This window comes from Nyctibius grandis, unplaced genomic scaffold, assembly GCF_013368605.1.
Source record: "Nyctibius grandis isolate bNycGra1 unplaced genomic scaffold, bNycGra1.pri scaffold_103_arrow_ctg1, whole genome shotgun sequence".
NCBI lineage: Eukaryota > Metazoa > Chordata > Aves > Nyctibiiformes > Nyctibiidae > Nyctibius > Nyctibius grandis.
In genome coordinates, this window is record NW_027167479.1 from 44,743 (window position 1) to 66,965 (window position 22,223).

The following is a 22,223-nucleotide window of genomic DNA, read 5'->3' on the forward strand; positions in this document are numbered from 1 at the left end:
ACGCGAGCCCCTTTCCGTTTTCCCGCCTCCCCGACTGACGTCGCTTCCGGTTCCGGCCCCGCCCCCTCCGCCTGCACGCGGAGCCGCTCGAGCGCGCGCCGCCGCCGCCACCGCCGCCGCTGATTGGTCCCGGGAAGCGCCGGTTGGGCGGGGCTAAAGGTGCACGGCGGGCGCTGATTGGCTGCGGGAGCGGGGGGGGGGGGCCTGGTCGCGGCGGGCGCTGATTGGCTCCGGTTTAGGGACCGCGGGCGCTGATTGGCTCCGGTTTGGTCCCCGCGGACGCTGATTGGCTCCGGTTTGGGCACGCCGGGCGCTGATTGGCTCCGGTTTGGGCTTGGCGGACGCTGATTGGCTCCGGTTTAGGGACCACGGGCGCTGATTGGCTCCGGTTTAGGCACCGCGGGCGCTGATTGGCTCCGGTTTGGGCACGGCGGGCGCTGATTGGCTCCGGTTTGGGCACCGCGGGCGCTGATTGGCTCCGGTTTGGGCCGCGCTGGACGCTGATTGGCCGCCCCGGGGCTGCGGTGGGCACTGATTTGCTGCAGGGCGGCCTCCGCGAGCCCTGATTGGCCCATTCAAGCTAAGCGGCTCCTTGATTGGCTGAGCCCTGGCGGGGGGGTGGGTCTTCCAGCAAGAGCGCGCTGTGATTGGTTGCGGGCAGCGGAGGGGGCGGGACTTGTGCTGATGCCTGTTTCCCTCCTGCAGGGGCGGAGCCAGAGCCCGGGGGGCGGAGCCAGAGCCCGGGGGGCGGAGCCTGAGTCTGTGGGGGCGGGGCCTGCTGAGGAGGGGGCGGAGCCTGGGGGCGATGCCGAAGCGCAGCAAGAAGGAGGTGGCCGAGGGCGACGGCGGGGAGGAGGGTGAGTGCGACCAGTATGGACCAGTACGGACCAGTATAGACCAGTATGGACCAGTATAGACCAGTATAGACCAGTATGGACCAGTATAGACCAACACAGACCACTATGGGGCAGTACAAAACAGTAGAAACCAGTATAACTCTATGTAAGTGTGAACCAGTATAGACCAGTACAGACCAGTATAGACCAGTATGGACCAGTATAGACCAGTATGGACCAGTACGGACCGGTACGGATGAGTACGCACCAATATAAACCAGTGTAGACCAGTACAAAACAGTAGAAACCAGTAAAGGTCTATGTAAGTATGAATCAGTATGGGTCCGTAGAGACCAGTATGGACCAGTATAGACCAGTATAAGCCAGTATGGACCACTACAGACCAGTATAAGCCAGTATGGACCACTACGGACCAGTGTAGGTCAGTATAGGCCAGTATAGACCAGTAGAAACCAGTATAGATCTATGTAAGTGTGAATCAACATGGGTCGGTATAGACCAGTACAGACCAGTATGGACCAGTATAGACCAGTATAAGCCAGTATGGACCAGTACAGACCAGTATAGATCAGTATAGGCCAGTATGGACCAGTACAAACCAGTATAGCTCTATATAACTATATACCAGTATAGCCCAGTATAGACCAGTATGGACTTGTATGGAGAGCTACAGACCAGCACAGACCAGTACGGACCAGTATGAACCAGTACAGCCCAGTAGACACCAGTATAGATTTATATAAGTATGAACTAGTACAGACCAGTATAGACCAGTATGGACCAGTACAGACTAGTATGGACAAGTATAGACAGTATGGATCAGTATAGACCAGTACAAACCAGTATAGACTGATACAGACCAGTATGGGCCAGTACAGACCAGTATGGACAATTATAGACAGTACAGACCAGTATAGACCAGTATAAACCAGTACAGACCACATGCACCAGCATAGACAGTAGAAACCAGTATAAACTTGTAGAAAAGAATATGGACCAGTATGGACCAGTATAGACCAGTGCAGACCAGTATAAACCAGTATAGTCCTGTATAAGTGGCTGTGAGTCAGAATAAACCAGTATGAACCAGTGTAGACCAGTATAAAACAGCGTTGTTGGGTCTGAACCAGTTTAGATGTACTTAAACCAGTACAAACCAGTACAGACCAGTATAAACCTGCATGCACCAGGCTGGTCCCGGTCCCTACTGGTCGCTCCCAGTTCCCTCCCAGTACATCCCAGTCCCCCCTAGTCCCATCCCAGTAGCCTCCCAGTTCATTCCCAGTGCCACCCAGTGCCTCCCAGTTACCTCCCAGTGCCTCCCAGTACTATCCCAGTTCACCCCCAACCAATCCCACTGCCCTCCCAGTACATCCCAGTGCCTCCCAGTGCCTCCCAGTTCCTCCCAGTACCACCCCAGTTCCATCCCAGTATCATCCCTCTGCCTCCCAGTGCCTCCCAGTCCCTCCCAGTATATCCCAGTACCCCAAACCCCCTCCCAGTCCCTCCCAGTTCCCCCAAACTCCCTCCCAGTGCTTCCCAGTGCCCCCAAAACCGCTCCCAGTCCCTCCCAGTCCGTCCCAGTAACCCCAGTTCCGCAGGCCCCCCTCCAAGGCCGGGCGGGAGCCCTCCCAGTACGAGGACCCAGTGCCTCCCAGTGCTCCCAGTACCATCCTAGTACCCTCTCAGTGTCTCCCAGTACCATCCCAGTAGCCTCCCAGTTCCTCCCAGTTCCTCCCAGTTCCTCCCAGTGCCCTCCCAGTATATCCCAGTTCTCCCAAACTCCCTCCCAGTGCCTCCCAGTGCTCCAAGTGCTTCCCAGTTCCATCCCAGTGCCCTCCCAGTGCCCTCCCAGTGCCTCCCAGTTCCCTCACAGTATATCCCAGTGCCCCCAAACTCCCTCCCAGTCCCTCCCAGTCCCTCCCAGTACCCTCCCAGTGCCCCCAAACCCCCTCCCAACCCCTCCCAGTCCCCTCCCAGCCCCTCCCAGTTCCTCCCAGTTCCTCCCAGTGTCCTCCCAGTATATCCCAGTTCTCCCAAACTCCCTCCCACTCCCTCCCAGTGCCTCCCAGTGCCTCCCAGTTACCTTCCAATGCCTCCCAGTTTCCTCCCAGTGCCTCCCAGTGCTTCCCGGTACCATCCCAGTTCCCTCCCAGTATCATCCCTCTGCCTCCCAGTGCCTCCCAGTGCCTCCCAGTGCTTCCCAGTGCCTCCCAATACAGCCCAGTGCCCCCAAACCCACTCCCAGTCCCTCCCAGTGCCTCCAAGTACCATCCCAGTTCCCTCCCAGTGCCCTCCCAGTGCCTCCCAGTGCCCTCCCAGTATATCCCAGTCCCCCCAAACTCCCTCCCAGTCCCTCCCAGTGCCCTCCCAGTATATCCCAGTCCCCCCAAACCCCCTCCCAGTCCCTCCCAGTGCCCTCCCAGTACAGCCCAGTGCCCCCAAACCCTCTCCCAGTCCCTCCCAGTCCCCCCAAATCCCCCCCAACCCCCCTCCCAGCCCCCCCCAGCCCCTCCCAGTCCCTCCCAGTCCCTCCCAGTGCCTCCCAGTTACCTCCCAGTGCTTCCCAGTAGCATCCCAGTGCTTCCCAGTACCATCCCAGTTCTTCTCAGTATCATCCCAATGCCATCCCAGTGCCTCCCAGTGCCCTCCCAGTATATCCCACTGCCCCCAAATCCCCTCCCAGTCCCTCCCAGTGCCTCCCAGTGCTTCCCAGTACCATCCCAGTAGCCTCCCAGTTCCCTCCCAGTATATCCCAGTGCCCCCAAACCCCCTCCCAGTGCCTCCCAGTCCCTCCCAGTGCTTCCCAGTTCCCTCCCAGTGCCCCCAAACCCCCTCCCAACCCCTCCCAGTCCCCTCCCAGTCCCTCGCAGCCCCTCCCAGTCCCTCCCAGTAACCCCAGTCCCGCAGGCCCCCCCCCCAAGGCCGGGCGGGAGCCCTCCCAGGACAAGGACCCAGTGCCTCCCAGTGCCTCCCAGTGCTCCCAGTACCATCCTAGTGCCCTCTCAGTTCCCTCCCAGTATATCCCAATCCCCGCAAACTCCCTCCCAGTCCCTCCCAGTACCATCCCAGTGCTTCCCAGTACATCCCAGTACCCTCCCAGTGCCTCCCAGTACCATCCCAGTAGCCTCCCAGTTCCTTCCAGTTCCTCCCAGTTCCTCCCAGTGCCCTCCCAGTATATCCCAGTTCTCCCAAACTCCCTCCCAGTGCCTCCCAGTGCTCCCAGTGCTTCGCAGTTGCATCCCAGTGCCCGCCCAGTTACCTCCCAGTGCCCTCCCAGTTACCTCCCAGTGCCTCCCAGTGCCCTCCCAGTATATCCCAGTTCCCCCGAACGCCCTCCCAGTGCCTCCCAGTGCTTCCCAGTACATCCCAGTACGATCCCAGTAGCCTCCCAGTTCCTCGCACTGTCTCCCAGTGCTTCCCAGTACCATCCCAGTGGCCTCCCAGTTCCTCCTAGTGCCCTCCCAGTACATCCCAGTACCCTCCCAGTGCCTCCCAGTTCCCTCCCAGTACAGCCCAGTGCCCCCAAACCCACTCCCAGTGCTTCCCAGTACCATCCCAGTTCCCTCCCAGTATATCCCAGTGCCCCCAAACCCCCTCCCAGTCCCTCCCAGTGCCCCCAAACCCCCTCCCAGCCCCTCCCAGCCCCCCCCAGCCCCCCCCAGTCCCTCCCAGTGCCTCCCAGTAACCCCAGTTCCGCAGGCCCCCCCCCCAAGGCCGGGCGGGAGCCCTCCCAGGACAAGGACCCAGTGGCTCCCAGTGCTCCCAGTGCCTCCCAGTACGAGGACCCCCCCGAGCGCGCGGTCACCGCCGGGGGGCGCCGCTGCACCCTGCGCGTCACCTCCTGGAACGTGGACGGGCTGCGGGCCTGGGTGCGCAAGGGCGGGCTGGAGGTGAGACTGGGATATACTGGGATATACTGGGAGGGACTGGGAGGGGGTTTGGGGGCACTGGGAGGCACTGGGAGGGAGATGGGGGGGGTTTGGGGGCACTGGGAGGGACTGGGAGGGAGATAAGAGGGAGTTTGGGGGGACTGGGATATACTGGGAGGGCACTGGGAGGCACTGGGAGGGAACTGGGAGGGACTGGGAGGGGGTTTGGGGGCACTGGGAGGCACTGGGAGGGACTGGGAGGGGGTTTGGGGGGACTGGGATACACTGGGAGGCACTGGGAGGGAGATGGGGGGGGTTTGGGGGGACTGGGAGGGACTGGGAGGGAGATAAGAGGGAGTTTGGGGGGACTGGGATATACTGGGAGGGACTGGGAGGCACTGGGAGGGCACTGGGAGCGGCTGGGAGGGGGTTTGGGGGGACTGGGATGGTACTGGGATACACTGGGATGGTACTGGGAGGGACTGGGAGAGACTGGGAGAGAGATAAGAGGGAGTTTGGGGGAACTGGGTTATACTGGGAGGTAATTGGGAGGCACTGGGAGGGGACTGGGAGCACTGGGAGGGACTTGGAGGGACTGGGGGGGGCTGCGGGCCTGGGTGCGCAAGGGCGGGCTGGAGGTGAGACTGGGATATACTGGGAGGGACTGGGAGGGGGTTTGGGGGCACTGGGAGGCACTGGGAGGGAGATAAGAGGGAGTTTGGGGGGACTGGGATATACTGGGAGGGACTGGGATGGTACTGGGAGGGACTGGGAGGGGGTTTGGGGGCACTGGGATATACTGGGAGGCACTGGGAGGTAACTGGGAGGCACTGGGAGGGACTGGGATGGTACTGGGAGGGGTTGGGAGGGGGTTTGGGAGCACAAGGATATACTGGGAGGCACTGGGAGGGGACTGGGGGGCACTGGGAGGGCACTGGGAGGGACTGGGATGATACTGGGAGGCACTGGGAGGTAACTGGGAGGCACTGGGAGGGACTGGGATGATACTGGGATGGACTGGGAGGCACAGGGATGATAGTGGGAGGGAAGTGGGGTGGTACTGGGAAGCACTGGGATGTACTGGGAGGGACTGGGAGGGAGTTTTGGGGGCACTGGGAGGGACTGGGAAGCACTGGGGGGCATTGGGAAGCACTGGGGGGCACTGGGAGGGCACTGGTAACAAGTTTGGTGTAACTGGGATATACTGGGAGGGCACTGGGATGTACTGGGAGGGGCTGGGAGGGGGGTGGGGGGGCGCTGGGAGGGGCTGGGAGGCAAAGGGATGATACTGGGAGGGAACTGGGATGGTACTGGGAAGCACTGGGGGGCACTAGGAGGGACTGGGAGGCACTGGGAGGGCACTGGAAATGATTTTGGGGTAACTGGGATATACTGGGAGGGAACTGGGAGGGACTGGGAGGGAGATAAGAGGGCGTTTGGGGGGACTGGGACATACTGGGAGGGACTGGGAGGCACTGGGAAGGAACTGGGAGGCACTGGGAGGTAACTGGGAGCACTGGGAGGGGCTGCGAGGGTACTAGGATGGTACTGGGAATCACTGGGAGGGACTGGGAGGGAGATAGGAGGGGGTTTGAGGGCACTGGGAGGCGCTGGGAGGGACTGGTATGGGACTGGGAGGGACTGGGAGGGGGTTTGGGGGCACTGGGCTATACTGGGAGGGACTGGGAGGGAACTGGGCTATACTGGGAGGAGGTTTGGGGAAACTGGGCTATACTGGGAGGGACTGGGAAGGGATTTGGGGGCACTGGGAGGGTACTGGGCTATACTGGGAGGAGGTTTGGGGAAACTGGGATATACTGGGAGGGAACTGGGATGTACTGTGAGGGGCTGGGAGGGAGATAGCAGGGGGTTTGCGGGGACTGGGATATACTGGGAGGGACTGGGAGGGGGTTTGAGGGTACTGGGATATACTGGGAGGCACTGGGATGTACTGGGAGGGGCTGGGAGGCACAGGGATGATACTGGGAGGGAACTGGGATGGTACTGGGAAGCACTGAGGGGCACTGGGAGGGACTGGGAAGCACTGTCAGGTAACTGGGAGGGACTGGGAGGCACTGGGAGGGCACTGGGAACGACTTTGGGGTAACTGGGAGACACTGGGAGGGGACTGGGAGGCACTGGGAGGGGGGTGGGAGGGCACTGGGTGCCCAAGGGCGGGCTGGAGGTGAGACTGGGAGCACTGGGAGACACTGGGAGGGGACTGGGAGGCACTGGGAGGGGGTTTGGGGGCACTGAGGTATACTGGGAGGGACTGGGAGGGAACTGGGATATACTGGGAGGGACTGGGAGGGGGTTGGGAGGCACTGGGAGGAGGTTTGGGGGCACTGGGCTATACTGGGAGGGACTGGGAAGGGATTTGGGGGGCACTGGGGTTTGCTGGGAGGGCACTGAGCTGTACTGGGAGGGACTGGGAGGTAACTGGGAGGCACTGGGAGCAACTGGGAGGGAGATAAGAGGGTGTTTGGGGGAACTGGGATATAGTGGGAGGGACTGGGAGGGACTGGGAGGTCATTTGGAGGAACAGGGCTATACTGGGATGTACTGGGAGGGACCTGGGATATACTGGAATGGAACTGGGGTATACTGGGAGGGACTGGGATGTACTGGGAGAGAACTGGGACGGACTGGGAGGGGGTTTGGGGGCACTGGGATATACTGGGAGACAGCTGGGACCAGACTGGGAGGCACTGGGAGGCATGGGAGGGGGCTGGGGGGCACTGGGATGGTACTGGGAGAGACTGGGAGGGAGTTTGGGGGGACTGGGATACACTGGGAGGGAACTGGGACGCACTGGGATGTACTGGGAGGGCACTGGGATGGTACTGGGAGGGGGTCTGGAGGAAGTGGGCTATACTGGGAGGGAACTGGGATGATACTGGGAGGGACTGGGAGGGAAGTGGGTTATACTGGGAGTGACTGGGAAGGGATTTGGGAGCACTGAGAGGGACCTGGGCTACACTGGGAGGCACTGGGAGAGAACTGGGATGATACTGGGAGGCACTGGGAGGGGACTGGGAGGGACTGGGAGGTAACTGGGAGGGACTGGGATGATAGCGGGAGGGACTGGGATGATACTGGGAGGCAATGGGAGGTAACTGGGAAGCACTGGGAGGGACTGGGAGGGGGTTTGGGGGCACTGGGGTTACTGGGAGGGACTGGGAGGCACTGGGAGGGACTGGGCTATACTGGGAGGCAGTAGGATGTAACTGGTATATACTGGGAGGGAACTGGGATGTACTGGGAGGGCACTGGGAGGGGGTTTGGGGGCACTGGGCTATACTGGGAGGCACTGGGAGGGAACTGGGCTCTACTGGGAGGAGTTTTGGGGAAACTGGGCTATACTGGGAGGGACTGGGAAGGGATTTGGGGGCACTGGGAGGGCACTGGGCTATACTGGGAGGAGGTTTGGGGAAACTGGGATATACTGGGAGGGAACTGGGATGTACTGTGAGGGGCTGGCAGGGAGATAGGAGGGGGTTTGCGGGGACTGGGATATACTGGGAGGCACTGGGAGGGACTGGGAAGCACTGGCAGGTAACTGGGAGGGACTGGGAGGCACTGGGAGGGCACTGGGAACGACTTTGGGGTAACTGGGAGACACTGGGAGGGGACTGGGAGCACTGGGATGGGACTGGGAGGGACTGGGAGGGGGTTTGGAAGAACTGGGCTATACTGGGAGGCACTGGGAGGGAGATAAGAGGGTGTTTGGGGGAACTGGGATATAGTGGGAGGCACTGGGAGGGGACTGGGAGGCACTGGGAGGGGACTGGAATGTACTGCGAGGGAACTGGGCTATACTGGGAGGGACTGGGAGGGACCTGGGATATACTGGAAGGGAACTGGGATATACTGGGAGGGACTGGGAAGGGATTTGGGGGCACTCTGAGGGAACTGGGACATACTGGGAGGGACTGGGACTGAACTGGGCTGTACTGGGAGGGACTGGGAGGGGATTTGGGGGCACTGGGCTATACTGGGATGCACTGGGAGGGGACTGGGAGGCACTGGGAGGGGGTTTGGGGGCACTGGGGTGTACTGGGAGGGAACTGGGAGGGATAGGACACGATTTGGGGGCACTGGGAGTGAACTGGGCTATACTGGGAGGGACTAGGAGGGGATTTGGAGGAACTGGGCTATACTGGGAGGGCACTGGGAGGGAACTGGGATGTACTGGGAGGGCACTGGGAGGGACTGGTAGGGGATTTGGGGGCACTGGGCTATACTGGGATGCACTGGGAGGGGACTGGGAGGCACTGGGAGGGGGTTTGGGGGCACTGGGGTATACTGGGAGGGACTGGGATGTACTGGGAGAGAACTGGGAGGGACTGGGAGGGGGTTTGGGGGCACTGGGGTATACTAGGAGGGAACTGGGAGGGCACTGGGCTATACTGGGAGGGAACTGGGATATACTGGGAAGCACTGGGAGGGCACTGGGATTTACTGGGAGGGACTGGGAGGGCATTTGGAGGAACTGGGCTATACTGGGAGGCACTGGGAGGGCACTGGGAGGGACTGGGAGGGAACTGGGAGGGATAGGAGACGATTTGGGGTACTGGGAGGGAACTGGGATATACTGGGAGGGACTGGGAAGGGATTTGGGAGCACTGGGCTATACTGGGAGGCTCTGGGAGGGAACTGGATTATACTGGGAGGGACTGGGAGGGCACTGGGCTATACTGGGAGGGAACTGGGATATACTGGGAAGCACTGGGAGGGCACTGGGGTTTACTGGGAGGGACTGGGAGGGGATTTGGGGGCACTGGGCTATACTGGGAGGCACTGTGAGGGGACTGGGAGGGAACTGGGAGGGATAGGAGACGATTTGGGGGCACTGGGAGGGAACTGGGATATACTGGGAGGGACTGGAAGGGCATTTGGGGGCACTGGGCTATATTGGGAGGCTCTGGGAGGGAACTGGATTATACTGGGAGGCACTGGGAGGGCACTGGGCTATACTGGGAGGGAACTGGGATATACTGGGAAGCACTGGGAGGGCACTGGGATTTACTGGGAGGGACTGGGAGGGCATTTGGAGGAACTGGGCTATACTGGGAGGCACTGGGAGGGGACTGGGAGGGACTGGGAGGGAACTGGGAGGGATAGGAGACGATTTGGGGGCACTGGGATGTACTGGGATATACTGGGAGGGACTGGAAGGGCATTTGGGGGCACTGGGCTATACTGGGAGGCTCTGGGAGGGAACTGGATTATACTGGGAGGGCACTGGGCTATACTGGGAGGGAACTGGGATATACTGGGAAGCACTGGGAGGGCACTGGGATTTACTGGGAGGGACTGGGCGGGCATTTGGAGGAACTAGGCTATACTGGGAGGCACTGGGAGGGGACTGGGAGGGACTGGGAGGGAACTGGGAGGGATAGGAGATGATTTGGGGGCACTGGGATGTACTGGGATATACTGGGAGGGACTGGAAGGGCATTTGGGGGCACTGGGCTATACTGGGAGGCTCTGGGAGGGAACTGGATTATACTGGGAGGCACTGGGAGGGCACTGGGCTATACTGGGAGGGAACTGGGATATACTGGGAAGCACTGGGAGGGCACTGGGATTTACTGGGAGGGACTGGGAGGGCATTTGGAGGAACTGGGCTATACTGGGAGGGACTGTGAAGGAACTGGGATATACTGGGAGGCACTGGGAGGGGACTGGGAGGTAACTGGGAGGGACTGGAATGATACTGGGAGGGACTGGGATGATACTGGGAGGCACTGGGAGGTAACTGGGAAGCACTGGGAGGAGGTTTGGGGGCACTGGGGTTACTGGGAGGGACTGGGAGGCACTGGGAGGGACTGGGCTATACTGGGAGGCACTAGGAGGTAACTGGTATATACTGGGAGGGAACTGGGATGTACTGGGAGGGCACTGGGAGGGCATTTGGAGGAACTGGGCTATACTGGGAGGCACTGGGAGGGCACTGGGAGGCACTGGGAGGGGGTTTGGGGGCACTGGGCTATACTGGGAGGGAACTGGGAAGGAGCTTGGGGGCACTCTGAGGGCACTGGGAGGGACTGGGAGGCACAGGGATGATACTGGGAGGGCACTGGGATGGTACTGGCCTATACTGGGCTATACTGGTTTATACTGGGCGCCCCCCAGTTCATCCAGCAGGAGGCGCCGGACGTGCTGTGCCTGCAGGAGACCAAGTGCCCCGCCCCCGCCGTGCCCCCCCCGCTCCGCGCCCTCCCGGGCCTCCCCCACCAGTACTGGGCCAGCCCCGAGGGCCGCCCGGGCTACGGCGGCGTGGGGCTACTGGCCCGCCACGAGCCCCTCAGCGTCACCTACGGCATCGGTGAGGGCCGGGGGGGCCCCCAGCACCCATGGCTACCTCGGGGCACCCAGCAACCCCCACCCCGGCACCCCCAGGGACCTCCAGGATCTCCAGAACCTTCTTGAGGAACATCTAAACCTTCATGGTTGACCCCCAAAATGGCCTCCAGGAGACCCCAGCCCCCCCCCCACCCACTCAAGGGACCCCCCAGCACCCATAACTACGTCAGGGCACCCATAAAACCCCACCCCGGCACCCCCAGGGACCTCCAGGACCTCCAGAACCTTCTTGAGGAACATCAAAACCTTCATGGTTGACGCCCAAAACCACCTGAAATGGACCCAAAAACCACCCCAGTTGCCCCCAGTTGATCCCAGTTGCTCCCAGTTGACCCCAGTTGACCGCAGTTGATCCCAGTCACCCCCAGTTGCCCTCCAGTTGCCTCCAGTTGACCTTTCATGGCCTTCAGTTGACCCTAGTTGACCTCCAGTTGATCCCAGTTGACTCCAATTGCCTCCAGTTGACCCCAGTTGCTCTCAGTTGACCCCAGTTGACCCTAGTTGATCCCAGTTACTCCCAGTTGCCTCCCAGTTGACCTCCAGTTGCCCCCAGTTGACCTTTCATTGCCTTCAGTTGACCCTTGTTGACCTCCAGTTGCCTCCAGTTGACCCCAATTGCCTCCAGTTGACCCCAGTTGCTCCCAGTTGACCCGAGTTGACCCCAGTTGATCCCAGTTGCTCCCAGTTGACCCCAGTTGATCCCAGTTGCTCCCAGTCACCCCCAATCACCCCCAGTTGACCCCCAGTTGCACCCAGTTGCCTCCAGTTGCCCTTTCATTGCCTTCAGTTGACCCTTGTTGACCTCCAGTTGCCTCCAGTTGACCCCAATTGCCTCCAGTTGACCCCCAGTTGATCCCAGTTGACCCCCAGTTGCTCCCAGTTGCTCCCAGTTGACCCTAGTTGATCCCAGTTACTCCCAGTTGCCTCCCAGTTGACCTCCAGTTGATCCCAGTTGACCTTTCATTGCCTTCAGTTGACCCTAGTTGACCTCCAGTTGACCCCAATTGCCTCCAGTTGACCCCAGTTGATCCCAGTTGACCCCAGTTGACCTCCAGTTGACTCCAGTTGCTCCCAGTTGACCCCCAGTTGCTCCCAGTTGACCCCAGTTGACTCCAGTTGCTCCCAGTTGCCCCCAGTTGCCCTCCAGTTGCCTCCAGTTGCCCTTTCATTGCCTTCAGTTGACCCTAGTTGACCTCCAGTTGATCCCAGTTGACTCCAGCTGACCCCAGTTGACCCTCAGTTGCTCCAGTTGACCCCCAGTTGCTCCCAGTTGCTCCCAGTTGACCCCAGTTGCTCCCAGTTGACCCCAGTTGACCACAGTTGCTCCCAGTTGACTTTCAGTTGCCTCTACTTGACCCCAGTTGCCCCCAGTTGACCTTTCGTTGCCTTCAGTTGACCCTTGTTGACCTCCAGTTGCCTCCAATTGCCTCCAGTTGACCCCAGTTGACCCCAGTTGATCCCAGTTGCCTCCAGTTGACTCCCAGTTGCTCCCAGTTGACCCCAGTTGACTCCAGTTGCTCCCCAGTTGCCCCCAGTTGCCCTCCAGTTGCCTCCAGTTGACCTTTCGTTGCCTTCAGTTGACCCTAGTTGACCTCCAGTTGATCCCAGTTGACCCCAATTGCCTCCAGTTGACCCCACTTGCTCCCAGTTGCTCCCAATTGCTCCCAGTTGATCCCACTCACTCCCAGTTGCTCCCCAGTTGCCCCCAGTTGATCCCAGTTGTCCTCCAGTTGCCCCCAGTTGACCTTTCATTGCCTTCAGTTGACCCTAGTTGACCTCCAGTTGACCCCAATTGCCTCCAGTTGACCCCAGTTGACCCCAGTTGCTCCCAGTTGCTCCCAGTTGACTCCCAGTTGTTCCCAGTTGCTCCCAGTTCACCCAGTTATGCCCCCTCACAGGTGACGAGGAGCACGACCGCGAGGGCCGCGTGGTCACCGCCGAGTTCCCCTCCCTCTACGTCGTCTCCGCCTACGTCCCCAACGCCGGGCGCGGGTTGGTCCGCCTGGAGCCCCGCCCCTGCTGGGGCTCCGCCTGGCCCCCCATTGCCCCCAGTTGATCCCAGTTGACCCCCAGTTGATCCCAGTTGCCCCCAGTTGCTCCCAGTTGACCCCAGTTGCTCCCAGTTGACTTTCAGTTGCCTCTACTTGACCCCAGTTGCCCCCAGTTGACCTTTCGTTGCCTTCAGTTGACCCTAGTTGACTTCCAGTTGACCCCAATTGCCTCCAGTTGACCCCAGTTGACCCCAGTTGACCCCCAGTTGCTCCCAGTTGACCCCAGTTGACTCCCAGTTGCTCCCAGTTGACCCCAGTTGACCCTAGTTGATCCCAGTTACTCCCAGTTGCCTCCCAGTTGACCCCCAGTTACCCCCCAGTTGACCTTTTGTTGCCTTCAGTTGACCCTAGTTGACTTCCAGTTGACTCCAATTGCCTCCAGTTGACCCCTGTTGACCCCAATTGCCTCCAGTTGACCCCAGTTGCTCCCAGTTGACCCGAGTTGACCCCAGTTGATCCCAGTTGATCCCAGTTGCCCCCAGTTGCTCCCAGTTGACCCCAGTTGCTCCCAGTTGACTTTCAGTTGCCTCTACTTGACCCCAGTTGCCCCCAGTTGACCTTTCGTTGCCTTCAGTTGACCCTAGTTGACCTCCAGTTGCCTCCAATTGCCTCCAGTTGACCCCAGTTGACTCCAGTTGCTCCCAGTTGACCCCAGTTGACTCCCAGTTGCTCCCAGTTGACCCCAGTTGACCCTAGTTGCCTCCCAGTTACTCCCAGTTGCCTCCCAGTTGACCTCCAGTTGATCCCAGTTGACCTTTCGTTGCCTTCAGTTGACCCTAGTTGACTTCCAGTTGACTCCAATTGCCTCCAGTTGACCCCAGTTGACCTCCAGTTGACTCCAGTTGCTCCCAGTTGACCCTAGTTGATCCCAGTTACTCCCAGTTGACCCCCAGTTGCTCCCAGTTGACCCTAGTTGATCCCAGTTACTCCCAGTTGTCCTCCAGTTGATCCCAGTTGCCCTTTCATTGCCTTCAGTTGACCCTTGTTGACCTCCAGTTGCCTCCAATTGCCTCCAGTTGACCCCAACTGCCTCCAGTTGATCCCAGTTGACTCCAGTTGACCCCAATTGCTTCCAGTTGCTCCCAGTTGACCCCAGTTCCCCCCCTTTAGGTGACGAGGAGCACGACCGCGAGGGCCGCGTGGTCACCGCCGAGTTCCCCTCCCTCTACGTCGTCTCCGCCTACGTCCCCAACGCCGGGCGCGGGTTGGTCCGCCTGGAGCCCCGCCTCCGCTGGGGCTCCGCCTGGCCCCCAATTGCCCCCAGTTGATCCCAGTTGCCCCCAGTTGATCCCAGTTGACCCCAGTTGATCCCAGTTGACCCCAGTTGCTCCCAGTTGACTTTCAGTTGCCTCTACTTGACCCCAGTTGCTCCCAGTTGACCTTTCGTTGCCTTCAGTTGACCCTAGTTGACCTCCAGTTGACTCCAATTGCCTCCAGTTGACCCCAGTTGACCTCCAGTTGACTCCAGTTGCTCCCAGTTGACCCCCAGTTGCTCCCAGTTGACCCTAGTTGATCCCAGTTACTCCCAGTTGACCTCCAGTTGATCCCAGTTGACCTTTCGTTGCCTTCAGTTGACCCTAGTTGACCTCCAGTTGACCCCAGTTGCCTCCAGTTGCTCCCAGTTGACCCCAATTGCCTCCAGTTGACCCCAGTTGACCCCAGTTGCTCCCAGTTGACCCCCAGTTGCTCCCAGTTGACCCCAGTTGACCCTAGTTGATCCCAGTTACTCCCAGTTGCCTCCCAGTTGACCTCCAGTTGCCTCCAGTTGACCTTTCATTGCCTTCAGTTGACCCTTGTTGACCTCCAGTTGCCTCCAGTTGACCCCAATTGCCTCCAGTTGACCCCAGTTGACTCCAGTTGACCCCAGTTGATCCCAGTTGACTCCAGTTGACCCCAGTTGATCCCAGTTGACCCCAGTTACGCCTCCCCACAGGTGACGAGGAGCACGACCGCGAGGGCCGCGTGGTCACCGCCGAGTTCCCCTCCCTCTACGTCGTCTCCGCCTACGTCCCCAACGCCGGGCGCGGGTTGGTCCGCCTGGAGCCCCGCCTCCGCTGGGACTCCGCCTTCCTCCTCTACCTCACCCGCCTGGACGCCCGCAAGCCCGTGGCCCTCTGCGGCGACCTCAACGTTGCCCACACCGCCCTGGACCTGGCCCACCCCCGCGCCAACGCCCGCTCGCCCGGCTTCACCCTGGAGGAGCGCCAGGGCCTGGGGCGCCTCCTGGAGGCCGGTTTCATCGACACCTTCCGCCACCTCTACCCGGGGGTGCCGCGGGCCTACACCTTCTGGACCTACCTGGGGGGGGCGCGCGGGCGCAACGTCGGGTGGCGCCTCGACTACTTCCTGCTCTCGCGCCGCCTCCAGGGGGCGCTCTGCGACAGCAAGATCCGCAACCGCGTCCTGGGCAGCGACCACTGCCCCATCACGCTGCTGCTGGCCCTCTAGGGGGCGCTGGGGGGGCATGGGTGGGGGTCAGGGTGGGGGTCACCCCTCTAGATGCCCCTCGTCGCCCTCTAGGGGGCGCTGGGGGTCATGGGTGCCCCTCGCCCTCTAGGGGGCGCTGTAGGGTCATGGGTGGGTCTTGGTCGCCCTCTAGGGGGCGCTGTGGGGTGGGGGGGTCCTTGTTGCCCTCTAGGGGGCGCTGGGGGGGCAGGGTGGGGGTCAGGGTGCCCCTTGCCCTCTAGATGCCCCTTGTTGCCCTCTAGGGGGCGCTGTGGGTCATGGGTGCCCCTCGCCCTCTAGGGGGCACTGGGTGGGGGTCAGGGTGCCCCTCGCCCTCTAGGGGGCGCTGTAGGGTCATGGGTGGGTCCTGGTCGCCCTCTAGGGGGCGCTATGGGTCACATGGGGGGGTTGGGGGGTGGTGATGTCATAGAGGGTTTGGTGATGTCATCAGGGTCTATGTGGGGCCTACTGAGGCCTGTGGCCCCGCCCCCACCCCTTTAGCCCCGCCCCCACCCCATAGTCCCACCCCTTTTAGCCCCTCCCCCAATAGCCCTCAGGGATTGCCCCGCCCCCACCCCTTTAGCCCCGCCCCCTCCATATAGCCCCGCCCCCACCCCCTAGCCCCGCTCCCACCCCCTTTAGCCCCTCCCCCTTATAGCCCCACCCCCTTTTAGCCCCTCCCCCTCCATATAGACCCCTTTAGCCCCGCCCCCTCCATGTAGCCCCGCCCCCACCCCATAGCCCCGCCCCCTTTAGCCCCTCCCCCCCTTATTTTAGCCCCGCCCCCACGCCGGGGCCACCGTCAGCCAATAAAAACGTCTCATTTGTATCACGTGCTCTGTTGGGGGGGGGCTTTATTGACAGCCGCGGCCCCGCCCCCCTCCGGGGATTGGCTGGGGGGGAGGGGGCGATTAAATAGAGCTCGGGGGGGGGCGGGGCCAGCCCCGGGGCATGCTGGGAAGGGGGCGGGGTCAGGGGCATGCTGGGGGGGAGGGGCCGAGATGGGTGTGTCACATGACAGAGGCGTGTTGGGGGCGTGGCCAAGCCGTGTGACGTCATCGGGGCGTGTCCTACACGTGTCACATGACCCAGGCGTGTTCCAAGCGTGTCACATGACATAAGCATGTCCCAGGCGTGTCACGTGATCGAGGCGTGTTGGAGGCGTGGCCAAGGCGTGTGATGTCACCGGGGCGTGTCACATGACGTAAGCATGTCCCAAGCGTGTCACGTGACTCAGGCGTGTCCCAAAGGTGTCACATGACACAAGCATGTCCAAAGTGTGTCACATGACGCAGGCGTGTTGGAGGCGTGGCCAAGGCGTGTGATGTCATCTGGGCGTGTCCCACACGTGTCACATGACACAGGTGTATCCCACGTGTATCACATGACACGAGCGTGTCCCATGATGCTGAGCCGCCCGCGGCGTGTCACATGACACAAGCATGTGCCAGGCGTGTCACGTGACTCAGGCCTTTTCCCAGACATGTCACATGACATAAGCATGTCCCAGGCGTGTCACATGACCCAGGCGTGTTCCAGCCATGTCACATGACGCAAGCGTGTCCGAAACATGTTACTTGATGTAAGCACATCCCAGGCGTGTCACATGACGCAGGCATGTTCCAAGCATGTCACATGACACAGGTGAGTCAGGGGCGTGGCCAAGGCGTGTGATGTCATCTCGGCGTGTCCCAAACGTGTCACATGACACAGGTGTCTCTATGTGTGTCACATGACACTAGCGTGTCCGGGGCATGTCACATGACTGAAGCATGACCCACACTTGTCACATGACGCAGGCGTGTTGGAGGCGTGGCCAAGGCGTGTGATGTCATCTGGGCGTGTCCCACATATGTCACATGACATAAGCATGTCCCAAGCATGTCACGTGACTCAGGCGTGTCCCACATGTGTCACATGACAGAGGCATGTCCAAGGCGTGTCACATGACACAGGCGTGTCGGAGGCGTGACCAAGGCGTGTGACGTCATCTGGGCGTGTCCCACACGTGTCACATGACATAAGCATGTCCCACGCGTGTCACATGACGCAGGCGTGGCCAAGCCGTGTGACGTCATCATGCCATACCCATCTCTCCTCTCCGATTGGTCCAGGCAGGGGGTGGGGGCGTGGCCCGGGGGGGCGTGGTCAGGCGCGCGGGGGGAGGGGCCTGCTGACGCGCACGCGGCCCCAATAGGCCGCCCGCAGCAGACACGCCCCCGCCCCCGCCCCCAGCAGGGCCCAACCCGCGTGCAGGGGGCGGAGCCTCCGGGCCACGCCCCACGTGCCCACCTGCGGGGGGACACGCCCACTTAAGCCCCGCCCACCATAAGCCCCGCCCACCCCCCCAAACCCCATATATGGGCATTATTCCCCGCCCCCACCTCCCTTAAGCCCCGCCCACTCGAAGCCACGCCCCCAAGCCCCGCCCACTTTAAGCCCCGCCCACTTTAAGCCCCGCCCACCCAAGCCCCGCCCCCCTCAACACCCCCCCAACCCCATATATGGGCATGATTCCCCGCCCCCACCCCCTTAAGCCCTGCCCCCTCTAAGCCCCGCCCCCCAGGCCACTCCCCCTCTAAGCCCCGCCCCCCCGCCCCCTCACAGCCAATCCGGCGGCGGCGCCGGCCAGCAGCAGGGCCAGCAGGAGGCAGCGCAGGCAGCGGCGCCGCGGGAAGCGCCGGCCAATGGCGGAGCTGGAAAAGGGGGCGGGGCTTCAGCGGGGGGGCGGGGCCTCGGGAGGGGGCGGGGCCAGAGCCGAGGGGGCGGGGCCAGAGCCGAGGGGGCGGGGCCAGAGCATCCAGCCCCCCAAAGGGGAGCTGAGGCCCCGCCCCCTCCTCTAAGCCCCGCCCCCCCAAGCCCCGCCCCCACCGGAAGTCCCGCCCACCGGAAGTGGCCACTTACACCTCGCGGCAGTGGGGGCAGCGCGCCAGGGAGCGGTCGGGAGGCTCCGCCCACTGCGGGGGGGGGAGGGGGCGGGGTCAGAGGGGGCGGGGCCACGGGGGGACACGCCCACCCCCCACCCACACCCAGAAAGGGGGCGGGGCTACCACCTAGGGGGCGTGGCCACACACTTAGGGGGAGGGGCCTCGCGTATAGGGGGCGGGTCCCACACTTAGGGGGCGTGGCCACCACCTAGGGGGCGTGGCTACCGTCTAGGGGGCGTGGCTAACGTCTAGGGACCCACACTTGGGGGGCGTGGCTACCATGTAGGGGGCGTGGCTACCGCCTAGGGGGCGGAGCCACCCACTTAGGGGGCGGGGCCTCGCATATAGAGGGCGGGACCCACACTTAGGGGGCGTGGCTACCGCCTAGGGGGCGTGGCCCGCCTCTAGGGGGCGTGGCTAACGTCTAGGGGGCGTGGCCCGCCTCTAGAGGGCGTGGCTACCATGTAGGGGGCGTGGCTACCGTCTAGGGGGCGGAGCCACACACTTAGGGGGCGGGGCCTCACGTATAGGGGGCGGGACCCACACTTAGGGGGCGTGGCTACCGTCTAGGGGGCGTGGCTACCATCTAGGGGGCGGAGCCACCCACTTAGGGGGCGGGGCCTCGCATATAGGGGGCGGGACCCACACTTAGGGGGCGTGGCCACCACCTAGGGGGCGTGGCTACCATCTAGGGGGCGTGGCTAACGTCTAGGGACCCACACTTGGGGGGCGTGGCTACCATGTAGGGGGCGTGGCTACCATCTAGGGGGCGGGGCCACCCACTTAGGGGGCGGGGCCTCGCATATAGGGGGCGGGACCCACACTTAGGGGGCGTGGCTACCACCTAGGGGGCGTGGCTGCCATCTAGGGGGCGTGGCTAACGCCTAGGGGGCGTGGCTAACGTCTAGGGGGCGTGGCCCGCCTCTAGGGGGCGTGGCTACCGCGGAGGGGGCGGGGCTTCTATGGGGCTGGGAGCCATATATGGGGGCGTGGCCTGTCCGAGGGGGGCGTGGCCGAGCCTAGGGGGCGTGGCCAACCCGCGGGGGGGCGTGGCCACGGCCGGAAGGGGCGGGGCTTACCAGGAAGGGGCCCCCGCAGTGGGCACAGGCCACGCGGACGCCCCCTGGGGGCGGGGCCGGGCCGGGCGCCCCCCGGTGGGCGGGGCCAAGGGTGATGACGCGCTTACTGGGAGGGACTGGGTCAGACTGGGAGGGGGCGGGGCCTCGCCCACAGCCCCCCCAGAGCCCCCCCAGTGCCTCCCAGTATGGCCCAGTGCCCCCCAGTATGGCCCAGTGCCCCCCCAGTGCTCCCAGTATGGCCCAGTGCCCACCCCAGTGCCTCCCAGTATGACCCAGAGCCCCCCCAGTGCCTCCCAGTATGGCCCAGTGCCCGCCCAGTCCCTCCCAGTATGGCCCACAGCCCCCCCAGTATGGCCCAGTGCCCCCCCAGTGATCCCAGTATGGCCCAGTGCCCCCCCAGTGCCTCCCAGTATGGCCCAGACCCCCCCCAGTGCTCCCAGTAAGGCCCAGTGCCCCCCCCAGTATGGCCCAGTGCCCTCCCAGTGCCTTCCAGTATATCCCAGTGCCCCCCTAGTGCCTCCCAATATGGCCCAGTGCGCCCCCCAGTGCCTCCCAGTATGGTCCAGAGCCCCCCCAGTGCCTCCCAGTATGGCCCAGTGCCCCCCCAGTATGGCCCAGTGCTCCCCCAGTGCTCCCAGTATGGCCCAGTGCCCCCCCCAGTGCCCCCCCTAGTGCCTCCCAGTCTCCCCTACTCCCCTCCCAGTCCCTCCCACTGCCCTCCCAGTATATCCCAGTGCACCCAAACCCCCTCCCAGTACCCCCCAGCCCCCCCCAGTCCCCCCCCAGTCCCTCCCAGTTCCCTCCCAGTCCCTTCCAGTGTATCCCAGTGCATCCAAACCCCCCTCCCAGTCCCTCCCAGTGCCCTCCCAGTATATCCCAGTTCCCCCAAACCCCCTCCCACTCCCTCCCAGTCCCTCCCAGTCCCTCCCAGTCCCCTCCCAGTATATCCCAGTGCCCCCAAACCCCCTCCCAGTCCCTCCCAGTCCCTCCCAGTCCCACCAGTGGGGCCGGGGGCAGGCGATGCGCCGCGCCCCTCCCCCGCACACCAGCAGGCAGTTGCAGGGGCACCGCACGTACTGCTGCCCCCCGGGGGCCGTCCTGATTGGCTGCGGGGGCGGGGGGGGGCGGGGCCTCAGTCCACAAGCCCCGCCCCCTCGAGCCCCGCCCCCTTAAGCCCCGCCCACTCAAGCCCCGCCCCCTCCCCAATCACCCCCTTCCCCACGTCTCCCCCCTTAAGCCCCGCCCCCTTTGGCCCCGCCCCCTTTGGCCCCGCCCCCTTTAGCCCCACCCCCTTAAGCCCCGCCCCCTTTGGCCCCGCCCCCTCTAGGCCCCGCCCCTCACCGTGGCCTCCCCGCACCCCCCGCACTTCACCACGTGCTGCCGCGTTTTCCCCTCGACGCTGATTGGCCGCTGGCACACGCGGCACGTCACCGCCGGAACCGCCCCCCCCCGCCTCCTCCGGGCTGGCCAATGGCGAGGAAGGGGGCGGGGCTTCGACCGGAAACGCCCCCGCAGGCTCCGCCCCCGCGGCGCCTGCACACGGGGGGGCGGCGTGGCCACGCCCCCTCCGGTCAGGCCACGCCCCCTTTAGCCACGCCCCCTCCGTGCAGCCACGCCCCCTTTAGCCACGCCCACTGCCTTAAGCCCCGCCCCCTTTTAGCCCCGCCCCCTCCAGACCCTCCCCTTTAACCCCCACCCCTCAAGCCCCGCCCCCTCCCCGCCCCTTAAGCCCCGCCCCCACACAAGCCCCGCCCATTCCCCTTCAAGCCCCGCCCACAACCCCACCACAACCCCAACCCTAAGCCCCGCCCCCTCCCTCAAGCCCCGCCCCCTCAAGCCCCGCCCCCTCAAGCACCGCCCCCTCCCCACAAGCCCCGCCCCTTCCCCAGGCCACGCCCCCAGACCCCTCCCCTTTAACCCCCTCAAGCCCCGCCCCCTTTAAGTCCCGCCCCTAACCCCAAGCACCACCCCCTCCCCTAGGCCACGCCCCTTCCCCTAGGCCACGCCCCCAACCCCTCAAGCCCCGCCCCTTCCCCACAAGCCCCACCCCCTCCACCCTTCCCTTTACCCCTCCACCCCAAGCCCCGCCCCCTTCCCTTAGGCCACGCCCCCTCCCGTAGCCCCTCCCCCTCCCCTAGGCCACGCCCCCTTCCCATCAAGCCCCGCCCCCTCCAGCCTCATCCCTTTACCCCTCCCCTCCCCTTCCTCCAGGCCACGCCCCCTCCCTTAGGCCACGCCCCTCCCGTAGCCCCGCCCCTTCCCCAGGCCACGCCCCCTCCCTTAGGCCACGCCCCCTTCCTATCAAACCCCGCCCCCTCCACCCTTCCCTCCCCCCTCCACCCCCAAGCCCCGCCCCCCTTAGGCCACGCCCCCTCCCTTAGGCCACGCCCCCTCCCCCAAGCTCTGCCCCTTCCCGCCAAGCCCCGCCCCCTCCAGCCTCATCCCTTCCCCCCTCCTCTCCCCTAAGCCCCGCCCCCCTCCCTTAGGCCACGCCCCCTCCCTTAGGCCACGCCCCCTCCCCCAAGCCCCGCCCCCTCCCCTGGCCCCGCCCCTCACCCTCCGCCGCCAGCAGCGGCGCGCGCTCCCCGTCCGCCATGACACCCGCCGGCCCCGCCCCCTCCCG

At 63.5% G+C, this 22,223-nt stretch overlaps 2 protein-coding genes across 3 annotated transcripts; one reads left to right on the plus strand and one right to left on the minus strand.

Moving 5' to 3' along the window:
* The first annotated feature begins 25 nt into the window (after positions 1 to 25).
* On the plus strand, positions 26 to 15,720 carry APEX1 (apurinic/apyrimidinic endodeoxyribonuclease 1). 2 transcript variants are annotated; one of them, XM_068424530.1, is made up of 5 exons: positions 38 to 159; positions 706 to 857; positions 4,560 to 4,750; positions 10,868 to 11,060; positions 15,083 to 15,720. In XM_068424530.1, exons 2-5 carry the CDS (start codon positions 806 to 808, stop codon positions 15,595 to 15,597), a joined length of 951 nt encoding a protein of 316 aa, XP_068280631.1. In that variant the 5' UTR covers positions 38 to 159; positions 706 to 805; the 3' UTR covers positions 15,598 to 15,720. The 2 variants fall into 2 exon arrangements, 1 of the variants encoding a protein (XP_068280631.1); XR_011050245.1 differs by lacking the exons at positions 4,560 to 4,750; positions 10,868 to 11,060; positions 15,083 to 15,720 and adding an exon at positions 3,768 to 3,832 and having other exon boundaries at positions 26 to 159.
* Positions 15,721 to 17,742: 2,022 nt separating this feature from the next.
* LOC137677249 (type 1 phosphatidylinositol 4,5-bisphosphate 4-phosphatase-like) lies at positions 17,743 to 22,200 on the minus strand. Its single transcript, XM_068424533.1, is given in 8 exon segments — positions 17,743 to 17,886; positions 18,200 to 18,290; positions 18,499 to 18,551; positions 19,601 to 19,706; positions 20,600 to 20,706; positions 20,942 to 21,049; positions 21,051 to 21,133; positions 22,157 to 22,200. Coding segments are annotated over 8 exon segments (732 nt in total). The 5' UTR covers positions 22,197 to 22,200.
* Between the last annotated feature and the right edge of the window lie 23 nt (positions 22,201 to 22,223).

Bases quoted from the DNA above. Each gene is read 5' to 3' on its own strand.
- APEX1 (XM_068424530.1), top strand. From the start codon at position 806: ATGCCGAAGCGCAGCAAGAAGGAGGTGGCCGAGGGCGACGGCGGGGAG. The intron at 4,751-10,867 runs GTGAGACTGGGA...GGCGCCCCCCAG, and splicing joins TGCGCAAGGGCGGGCTGGAG to TTCATCCAGCAGGAGGCGCC. The intron at 11,061-15,082 runs GTGAGGGCCGGG...GCCTCCCCACAG, and splicing joins CAGCGTCACCTACGGCATCG to GTGACGAGGAGCACGACCGC.